Source organism: Pinus tabuliformis, chromosome 6 (assembly GCF_031772625.1).
Source record: "Pinus tabuliformis cultivar Carrire ecotype Pingquan chromosome 6, CPIR1, whole genome shotgun sequence".
NCBI classification, from domain to species: Eukaryota; Viridiplantae; Streptophyta; class Pinopsida; order Pinales; family Pinaceae; genus Pinus; species Pinus tabuliformis.
The window spans coordinates 121,531,312-121,543,161 of record NC_142292.1 but is presented as its reverse complement, the minus strand read 5'-3'; the positions used below and the strand labels follow the sequence as shown (position 1 = coordinate 121,543,161).

The 11,850-nt window shown below is 36.9% G+C and overlaps 1 protein-coding gene across 1 annotated transcript in view; it reads left to right on the top strand.

Moving 5' to 3' along the window:
- The first annotated feature begins 694 nt into the window (after nt 1-694).
- The window catches only part of LOC149257639 (pyruvate kinase 1, cytosolic-like), a 347,863-nt gene continuing 336,707 nt past the window's right edge, over nt 695-11,850 (top strand). Inside the window, exon 1 of the mRNA XM_089381665.1 lies at nt 695-1,085. Within this exon, the coding sequence (XP_089237791.1) occupies nt 1,017-1,085 (69 nt within the window). The 5' untranslated portion in view covers nt 695-1,016. The remainder of the gene's footprint in view (nt 1,086-11,850) is intronic.

Here is an 11,850-nt window from a genome sequence, read left to right as displayed (position 1 = left end):
TTTATAATTAATACCCAATATAATAATTTAAAATAAAATTATACTTTAATTAATTAATTAATTATATATATATAAATATATATTTTTTTTATAATATGAAATTGTATCACCAAATAAATTTTATCCTCTATTAACATTTGTTAATCATTTAATTTTTATAATTATGTAATTTATGTTCATTTTTCTTTTATAAAAAATTAAATAATAGCACGTCATAATAACAAATTTCTATTAAAAAGCCAATTCTTTTAGCAAACAAGTTTGATTAAAGAATCAAGAATTTAAAAAGTCCTGAAAACAAGAGAAATCAATTAAGCATTAATGAGAGACAGGCGTCAACTATAAGTAACGAGTGGAGGGGACATCAACCACAAGTAACAAATCCCGGTCTAATACCACGGTCTCTTGTCCTTCTCGATGTCAAAAAATGATAGCCAACCCAACAGCAAATATCCCAACTTCTAGAAAGGTACTCAAGACAATTGCCAACGATAAATTCTGCTAGTTTGAGGAATATTACTAGAACCAGGAACTTTATTCCGTTTATTTCACGTGCTGTCACCTTAGCCCAGATAAAACGGTCTCTATCCAACATTTTTAACAATAAATTTGACAAGGATAACTGATTTTGATTGCGTGTGCTTTTAAACTACTCGCTTTGAAAGCCTTCATTCCAACGAGGTTGGCGCCATTAATACAAGTAACACAAGATTCGGAATCGGAATGGCTGTGCTTGGCTAAGGGCACCACGTTATGTGTTCGTTAAAAATCTGCTAGTTTTCGAATGGCTGGACTTGGCCAGGGCACCACGTTTTGTGTTCGTTGAAAATCTGCTAGATTTCTGGTAAAGCAAAAGTCAAAATCCTCAAAGGGCGAGAGAGAAGGCTTAAACTCCTTGATGGCTTCAGTTATTTTAAAACCCCCAAACTACATTGGCTTCCCCGACACTTCCTCTACCACTTTTTCTTACCAGTTACATTCTGAGAGGCTCCGGGGCCAGGGATATTGCAGCAACAATGCAGGGAGCTCACATATTGCTAGAGGAGCCTATTCGCATGGCCTCGATTCTCGAGCCAGCTAAAGCAGTACGTTTTCTGTTACGTAATTTCATATTTCATGCCATGTAGAACCTCATTCCTGTTAAAATCAATACCCAGAAGCTTTTTGTCTACAAAATAAGCTGAGTTCAATGGATTGTTGGCATTCGTCAACCGGTGGTCATGGTTTGGTTTTGTATGGGGGTTGGGGTTTGAGATGAGGGGTAATGGAATTCTGATTTTTTTTCTCAAGGAAAGAAATTTGTTTTTTTTTTCTAATCCTAAGTAGAGTGAGGTTGCTACTACTAGATGTGTTCTGAGATATACTTTCTTAAGAGTTTATGAGGCTAGAAGCCATTACAATCATATACATCAGAAAACATTATATTATAGCTCTTCAAGGATTTGAATCTAGTGGGGAAGAGGTTGCTAGTTCACAGATGTACTTTTTCAAGAGTTTACCAAACTTGAAGTCATTACTATAATATACATTGCTAGTTCACAGATGTACTTTTTCAAGAGTTTACCAAACTTGAAGTCATTACCATAATATACATCAAAACATTATATTTTTTAATTACTAGACTTGAAGCCATTACAATAATAAACATCAAAACATTAGATTATAGCTCTTTAGAGATTTGAATCTAGGTTGGGAAGTGATTTGAATTTAAGTGGAGAAAAGAAGGGTTAGAACAACCATTCGGCTCAGCTCAACTAAAAAAATAATCCCTATAGACTTTTAATTCTGAATTTACTGGTACCAAATGTAAATTTAATTACGCTCTTAATTTATTTCCAAACATAATGGGAATTTTTATTATATTATTTGTTCACTCATTGGAATTTTGTTTTCATTAAATTTAAACACAAACATGTGCATGTGTGACTTAGGCCAGGTGATGGAGTTCTTTATGTACTCAACATACATTATATTAATATATCTCTTTGCATGTAAAGTATCTTTTGGCATTATTTTAGGAGACCCGGCACTTCCACATTTTTAGTCCGTTTGACCTACGCTTCTGTTTTTTGGCTGGAAATTAATAAAATTAATTTATCTTATCTATTTTATGTAGAAACATTCACAGCTTTGAATCCAAATTAGTGTTTGTGAGTAATTCTATCCTCTTTTAGATCTGAAAGTCTGTTAGCGTTCTACTATTGTCCCACTCTATATACATATGATTAGATATACTATATTAGAGCTATTCGATCTAGAAATGCTCATAGATATGGCTCTAGAGCCACTTTTTGAGCCCACTGCAGAGTTGGTGTCCGCATTCTATTGTAATCCTTTCCAAAATTTGGAAACCTTATCCTACAGTCATACGTAGCATACGTTTCAGTACCTTTTTGCTTACTACGACGTCTCAATATCTTTTGCTTCCAATTTTTAGTTGACATCTTGTATGCCCTACTGCAATATTCATTCCATCCATATACCTTCATCTCTGCATCCTTTCCTTTCTTATCATTACCATTTCACTAAAGTATCACATCCATATCTTATTTACTTCATACTATATTCTTAGCCTTGATCTACCACTTGTAAATATTGATTCGTAGCTTGATCTACCACTCATAAATACTATTATTATCATTACCTTTTTACTAAAGTATTACACCGATTTCTTATTTACTTCATACTATATTCTTAGCCTTGATCTACCGCTTGTAAATATTGATTCTTAGCCTTGATCTACCACTGATAAATACTATTATGGTATTTCAAAGGAAAAATGACTAATTAAGAAGAACTCAGACAAATAGAAGGGAATAAGAGAGAATAAGCAAGTTGTTTGTTGTGAAATGAAATTCTTTCTTAACCTTGACGTTATTCAAAAGTTTCATAAATATCTATTATGGTATTTCAAAGGAAAGAGAATTAATTAAAAAAAACACAAAGGAAAGAGAACTAATTAAGGAAAACTCAGACAAATAGAAGGCGATAAGAGAGAATGAGCAAGTTGTTTGTTGTGAAATGTAATTCTTGCTTAACTTTGATGTTATATAAAAGGTTATATATATATATATGAATGAAAACATATATATAAGAGAGAGAAAATCATGAATAGTTAGACTTATCATATTAAATACACTTTGAAGTTAATTTTTAGATTTGGTAAATAATTTAAAATATCAACCATATTCTCTAATATGCATATTACTAACATCTTACCTAGGGCTAAAATACAAACGGAAAAAACTAGGACTTAATGTTAATAATGCGATGTATATCTCCATCATTTCCTTCAACAATAAAAACATTACGTTACAATAGGTGAGGGAAATGTTGTTGCATTCGATGCAAGATTCATTTCACTGAATGAAGTGTTAGTTTTTGTAGCATCAGATGTGTTCTAGCCATGAAATTTGGTGGAGAGGCTAAAATTACGTGTATTCTCCAAAACCCATAAATCGTTTCTAGAAATTTCACATAGAGACAACTTAATTACAATAATTAATCTTTTTTTAATAGTTCCTAAGTCTAAACTTAGGAAAACTGATTAATTAAAGGGTATTAATTAAGTCATAGTGAGAATCTTCTAGAAGAAGACATGGATCGAGTTCTAGTTAATCTTAGCCATTGATTATGTTTTAATCTTGGCCGTTGATGTCTCAACGAGAGATTTAAGAAGAAATTTGATGGGGGTTGGAGAACACACTTGAGACACAATAAATTAGATTCTGCTGGGAAATTGATCGCTAGAGTAGCAGCATTCAGTCGCTGGAGGTGATTCAGTAAGATCGAAGTAGTGAGAGAGAGGTACAAGGATAGTAAGGCCAAAGGGATATTTTCCAGTCTGGTGAGTGCATAGTAGAGAGGCAGTGGGTGCCACAGAGAGGCAGCGCAGTGCTTCAGAGGGGAATTCGTATTTTGTTGGGAAGAAGCAGTGATTCTGTGCTAGAAGCCAAAGTGGGAGCCCAAAGGCCAGGAAAATCAATCTTCCAAACAGTAGTTGATCAGTTAGCAAGAGAGACGCTGGTCTGAGTTGTGAGACGCAACACTACATAGGCTAATGCGGGGACTGCGCAGAGGCAACAGAGAGCAGCTCATCTTGAGCCAAGATCAGTGTCGGATCACCAATGGGAGTGAGATTTTTCTCACTAGACTTTCTGTCAGTCATTTCTCTGTTTGGATTGCTATTTGAGCATCCATAGTTTTGTACTCAGGTTTATTATTGCATAATAATGAAACCCTCAGCTGCTGCACCGATTTTCCCAAGTTGTTTTTTTTCGGGGACATTGGTAAAAAAAAAACTGTGTATTTGTGTGTGTGTGTGTGTATCTATTCTCCAGCATTATTTTTCTTTCGTAGTATTGTATTTGTAAAGTCTGCAGTGTATTAGTTTTGATATTTACCATAGGATGCAGTGAAAAATTTGTTCAGTTCATTTAACAAATAGAAGAAACTTAATTAGTTGTTGCAGTTCGGTTCCGGATTTCGAAATTTTCACATGGTATCGGAGCACAAATCGTAAGTTGGAGAGCTTAGTAGTAGAAGGGAAGAGGAATTTTGAATCTCTATAGAGGCAGTAATTCCAAACCCTTAGAGGCAATGTAGTTCTTGGCCAGGAGGGTCGATTTTTGAGGAAAAAAATTTCTCTGAGAGAGTCGACATAGAATAAATATTCCAGATCAAAGATTATGAGAGGCAGAGGGAGAAACAGTATTTTCCTTGCAGAGCAGATCTTTAGCTGGGACGTAGTTTTTTTGCAGTATTTTGCTAGTGCAAAATAGCGTCAGGAGGAAGGAAGAGCACACACTGAGGGAATTCTTTCCTTAGGGAACTTCTAGCGCAGAAGTTCAATTTTTCCTAGCAGAGCAACAACAATTCTGAGTAGATATGCCCACTCTAGCAGGGAGTGCATAGAGCTAGTCAGTAGCTGCATAGAGTAGAAGAGGAATTCTACTTTCTTCAGAGATGGCATCAACAGGGTTGAGAGATCAAGATCGGTTGGAGGGAGCCTCCAACTATGGAATCTGGAAGGCAAGAATTTCCTATCTTCTAGATGAATACGATCTCAAAACTTACATCGATAGTGTGGTAGCTGTACCCGTAGATGCAGATCCACTAAAGGCCTACAAGAAGGAGATGGCGAAAGCAAAGAGGTTGATTCTCTGTGGAGTTTGAGATCACGTGGTGTCTCACATAGCTGGCAAATATACTGCTCGACAGATTTGGAGGCATTTGCTATGCTATATGAGGGATCTTCTGAGCAACGGAAGATGCATCTTGAGGAGAAGCTGAGATGCACAAGGATGCATAAAGGGGAGCGCATAGACCCTTTCCTCACGAGGCTTCAAGATATCCGAGACCAACAATATGTAGTAGGGTCAGCGCCCTAGCCTACAAAATTGGTGCAGTTAACTCTCAACGATGTTTCCGAAGAATGGCAGGTCTTCGTCCAGAGTATGCTGGGCAAAGAAAAGTTGCCAGATTGGGATTGAATGTGGGCTGATTTGCAGCAAGAGGAAATGACGCAAGATTTGGTGAAGAGCACCATCAGTGGCAACAACAGTAGCAGTGGGACGAAGCAAGTGAAGGAAGAAGATAATGTGGCCCTTGCATCAAAGGGGTAGCAGGAGCAGCGCAGGAGGAAGAAGGACATTTCCAAGGTGAAATGCTTCAAATGTGGTGAGCTTGGCCACTACAACACTCAATGTCCTCTCATAAAGAAGGACAAAGAGGAGGAGCAGGATCAACAGGCTGCATCCATGGATATCAACAGGCTATCCTCTAGATTGGAGGAAGAGTTTGCCATGATCATTGATATATCTCTAGGAGTGAGGTGGGGTGATTTGGTTTTGTAGCCCAGAGAGCTATAGGATGGGAAAGATTCTTGAGGAGGTCCACCTCATGAATTAATACCTTGCTATGGGAGCCCATAACATTTAGTAGCCGGATGGATCAAAAAAAGATGGTGCAGTCAGATGCCAGAGTGATAGATGCAGTAGCTAGTAGCGGTTAGATACCGAGTAGCGCAGAACAGAGTTTGCAGTAGTGCAGTTGGCACAGTGTAGAGTCAGTAGCAGTGCAGAGGCTTCAGTGACAATGCAGAGTCTAGTAGCAGTGAGGACTCAGGTGACCGATGCATCATACTGTCCACAATTGGTTCAATATTTTGGATGCTTATCAGTTGCAATTGTTGTAGCGGTAGATGGAGAGGGAGTTGTAGTGTTGGCAACAGTTCAACAAGGCAATAGTAGCAAATATGCATCGTATATAAGAGTTGCACAGTAGTTGATGGGTAATAGCAGCCAAACATCAGCTGCGTGACAAGAGGTGGTGCAGAGACAGGGTGTTGCTTTAGCAGGTGCAGCGCTAGAACATGTTCCTCGCTAAGAGGGAGTGTTAGTTTTTGTAGCATAAAATGTGTTCTAGCCATGAAATTTGGTGGAGAGGCTAGAATACATGTATTCTCCAAAACCCAGAAATCTTTTTTGGAAATTCCACACAGAAATGACTTAATTAAAATAATCACTTTTTTAATAGTTCCTAAGTCTAAACTTAGGAAAACTGATTAATTAAAGGGTATCAATTAAGTCATGGTGATATTCTTCTAGCAGAAGACAGATCAAGTTCTAGTTAATCTTAGCCATTGATTATGTTTTAATCTTGGCCGTTGATGTCCCAACAAGAGATTATAAGAAGAGATTCGATGGGGGTTGGAGAACACACTTGAGACACCTGAAATTTGATTTTGCTGTGAAATCGATCTCTAGAGTAGCAACATTCAGTTGTCGGAGGTGATTCAGTAAGATTGAAGCAGTGAGAGAGAGGGGTAGGGATAGTAAGGCTAGAGGGATATTTTCCAGTCCGGTGAGTGCATAGTAGAGAGGCAGTGGGTGCCACAGAGAGGCAACGCAGTGCTTCAGAGGGGATTTTGTATTTTGCTGGGAAGAAGCAGTGATTCAATGCCAGAAGCCGGAGTGGGAGCCCAGAGGCCAGGAGAATTGATCTTCCAGACAATAGCTGATCAGTTAGCGAGAGAGATGCTAGTCCGAGTTGTGAGACGCATCACTGCGTAGGATGACGCAGGGACTGTGCAGAGGCAACGAAGAGCAGCTCATCTTGAGCTAAGGTCAGTGTTGGATTGCCAGTGGGAGTGAGATTTTTCTCACTAGACTTTCTGTCAATCATTTCTCTATTTGGATTTCTAGATTTGAGCATCCATAGTTTTGTACTCAGATTTACTACTACATAATAATAAAACCCTTAGCTGCTGCACCAATTTTCCCAAGCTGGGTTTTTCCGAGGACATTGGTCCAAAAACAACTATGTATTTGTGTGTGTGTACATCTATTCTTCCAACATTATTTTTCTTTCGTAGTATTGTATTTGTGAAGGCTGTAGTGTATTATTTTCGTTATTTACAGTAGGATGCAGTAAATAATTTTTTCAGTTCATTTAACAAATAGAAGAAACTTAATCAGTTGCTGTAGTAGGATCTTGGATTTCGGAATTCACATGGAGTAGTTGATTTTTCTTAGCAATAAGATACGATGATGCAAGATTCATTTTGCGTAATGGAGAAGTTGATTTTTCTTAGCAATAAGATATGATGGGTTGTAGTCATGTTAAGCTGTGCACATTCTCATGATGGATATTGTATCCAATTCAACTAGAGATAGGAAGGTTAGAATAATAGTTTGGGGATGAATTAATTAGATTTTTATTTTCAATGTGGATTTTCACAAGTTTTTGAACGTTCAATGCTGATTATGTCATATGTACTTTTATGAGATGTTATATCTAGTTGAAAAGCATTATGTCTCACGTTCTGAATATCGGTATAAAGGATGTGTGATGTTGTGTACGTACCTTGCTTTTGAATGCTTGTTAAAGTAAGTATAAATGCACTTTATCACGAACTACAAAGTGGTGATAGACCTTTCTGTGATGTATTAACTCTTTCTTGTCTTGAGTGTTGCCAAGAATACCAAAGACATGAGTATGAACTATGAAGCATGTAAATGAGTCAGAAAAGCTTAGATGTACTTAGAATTTGTTGTTTTTAGTTCGATCTGAAGTAATATTAACTAGATCCCCATTAAACCATGGTCAAATAAAATGGATTAGGAAAATGACAAGGAAAAGCAACTTTGCTATTTGAAGACTTGGACTTGTAGTAGATTGTGCATAAAAAGAAAGAGCGAGGAAGAAATTATACTATTTGGGTTCTTGAGAGTTTTCTTTTCTTCTTTGGACTCCTCGCTTTGTGTCTTTGTGTTTCTTTGAGAACAAATCTTAGATTTCGTGTTTCTAATCTCTTAGGATAGTTCTTTGCCTTTAGAGTGTATTTACATTGCCTTGAGGACATTTGTGTAATTGTAAATTTATTTGGTAATGGATTTTGCCTTATCCACCACCTCGTATTGAAGCAATTTTATGAATGGTAAGCATTATATCTATGCAGTGTTTTGCACAAGAGGTCCAAGATTTGGAGGGGTGCCTTAGCTCAAAAAATTTACTAACAACCATGTAATTAGCTGCATTGTCGGTAACAAGTGCGACACTTTCTTCTCTACATCTTGGACAAATTTCTCCATCATTTCACTCTTAATTTTGTTTGAGGCAACCAATTATTTGAGAAACATTGTGCTCTTTGGGCAAGATATGAGAAAACCTATTAAGGTTTTATTACTTTGATCTGTCCATCCATCGTTCATGATGGTCACCTTGATTCTACCTAGATGACTGAAATTTGACAAGTATAAGCTTGATATCATCAATGCTTTCAACAACAAATCTGTCTCAAGGCTCATATATTTTTGGATTTGAATCATGGACTTGCAAAATTGACCATGTCAATCATCTATTGCCAATCAATGCTTCTGCCATAGTTGAAAGGGATGTGGGAATTGTACAAAAAATCAACAATGGCCTTCCTTGCTTGACTATGGACATTCCTTTTCCAACTCGTACCATTCAAGCTAGGTTGGGAATCAAGTTGTGAGCCTACTATGAAAAGGTTCAGTGATCAACTAAGTTTCTATGTTAGTCTTTCTCCCTTGTCATTTTCACTTTTTTGGTTTAATGTTTTGCTGTTGTTTAGGGCTTATTGCTTACTTGCTGTTTAATCCTTAATGTTTGCTGCTAGTGAGGGTTTACTTTCAGCAAGGTAAAGACTGTAATAAGATAAAATAAGATAAGATAATTTTATTAATGTCCTTGGGTGACTACAAGACTAGGTTAATGGGACTAAAAGATACATCCAATGTAAATACAAAACAAGTGGAGTGTTATGAATATAATTTATATAAAAAATAATGTAAATATAGTAATGATTAATTAGTGATCATTAATTAGTAATTAGTACTGAAGAGGTATGTCTAATGGGACACGACCATCCATGAAGAGGGACCTACCTAGATATATAAGCGGGCATCATTTGTAATCATCTCATATCTTTTGTACAATTCTTATATGATATATTTGTCCTATAATGGATATTTACATATACCAGATATTTTGAGTATTCTATTGCGTATATGAACTTTGTTCGTTACATTGGTATTAGAGCCGCGTTCTTCAATCCCGACCTTTGGCCATCAAAATTGTTGTTAACTTTGTTGCTGTCAGAATTGAAGTGTTTCGCTAGACAGCTTGGAGCTTCTCCAATTTGTAGGTTTGCCATCTGGCCTTTGGCCATTAATAATAAAAAAAAAGGTGCGTTTATCATAGAAAAAACTTAAAAAAGAGAGTTAAACACACACACACACACACACACACACACACACACACACACATAAAGAACATGAAGGGACGACCGACCAAACTCGAATAAGTGCCCCTGACAGCACTATGTACCATCGACTGTTAGGCCTTGTTCTGTCACTGCCACCGATCGACTAGCCTTATTCCACCGAGTGATTCGTTGCGACTGTTCCTTTTTGGTCCAACCATTGCTACTAAATCACCTTGTCGCTGACAGCTGGTTCTCCCCACCACAATTACAACTTTTTTGATTGACACAACCTCCCCCTCGAGTCGCCCTAGTTGTCCGATCCGTCTCAGCCCCCACGACCGCACAACTGCCTGTCAATCCAAACATTTTCCCTCTCCCGTTGAATTGCAGTTAATTGGACTCCAAAACGGTCCAATGTAAGTTGTGACCCTCCAAACTCAATTAATTCAATTAATTAAAGGGCTAAAGTCACATTGTTTGAAGGTCTAATCAATTCAAAAATATTATATTAATTGAAGCATATAAAATGGTAATAGTGGGTTCAATTAGATAATTCGGTCTATAATAATAGAGACGAGGGATACTTTAAAAAAAGAAAAGAAAAAAGAAAAGAAAAAGCATCAAGTTAATATTAACTTTTAGTAAATTTTGAAGTAAAAGAGAAAATAGAATTATATATGAGATATTTAAAAAAAATTAATAAAAAAGGGGAAAATTTAAAAATAAATTAAAAAAAAGGACAGAGATTTATTATATTTTGAGGAAAGACTCACTTAAACCAAAAATCCAAAAATATATAAACTTTAAAATCAAAATATCTCGTGAATAAATTATCAAGGCAACATGGGACCAATCGCTAACAAGAAGGAAATGGAATCTAATTCAGAAATGAAGGAAGGGGTATTTAAATTACTCATCACGAATTATTTACATTAAAAAGGAACCAAAATATCCAAGGGAAAAATATTAATGTTGTTATCACTACAAGCAACGAGGAAAATTACATAAATATTAATTTAGTGAATCACCTATTAATTTCAGATGCCAATGTAGACGAAAAAAGAGATATTTTTGGTGAAAGATATGAAATTAATGATTTACAAGTGACAATAGATCATTATGAGTACATATATCAATTTTGTGTTGTAACTATGTTTGATAGAGAGGTTGACATAATTCTTGGTCGACCTTGGTTTAAAGAATTAGGTACGTCCATGCTAAACTGATTTGAAAATGGGGCACTTACGCTCCTTGTCTAACTTACAAGGACCTCTCCCACTTCCAAAGCTTAAATGTTCCCAAGACTTTATGATTAACCAATGCGGAATTGAATATGTGCTTGAAATAAGGTGTATGCTTATGTTTATTGTTGATTGTTTATGTGTTTTAAGTTAATGTGCTTCAACTGATATATAAATACATATAACAATAACTAAAGCTGCAGATATAATACAACAATAAAACAACACACATAAGACAACAATTTAATGAGGAATTCACCCAAAACTCTTGGGCTACATCTCCTTGAGCTCTAGTCAACTCGACTAGGCTCTCTGGGATTATGGCAACAATCTTTTTACAAGATTTCTGGCTCAACTCCACGGTTTAACACAGAAACAATGGGTTTAGAATTCCATTCTCTCTCCAACTCTGAAGCTCTTGGCCTTCTTGTTTTGGCTTTGGCTCGTAGGCTCTTGCGCTGGCTCTGGGCTCTTTGGCTCTGGCTTCTCGGCTCTGTCTCTTGGCCTCTGCGTATTCGCTTTTGCTTTTGCTCTGTCTGCTTATGCTCTGTTTCAACAACTCCAACAACAATCCCTTTCTGTCCCTGACATTCACGGCTTTCAAGCCAACTAGCGTTGTCCGTTCGTTTCCTCTTCTCGGGCTCTCTGGCTCTCGGCCTCTGTCCGCTCAATCATTGCCAAACGCCTTCGGGGATGGTGGCCACCTGTTCTGTAATGGAATGGACCATCAGTGCCCTTGAAATCCCAAAGATGGTCATTCTCGGCTTACACAGGAAAATACACAGAAAGCATGTAAAAATCCGCCCAAATGCGTCTATCGGACTTCAAAAACTATGAACTCCGGCTTATATTCTAGCGGGTCTGCCTTTTATACCG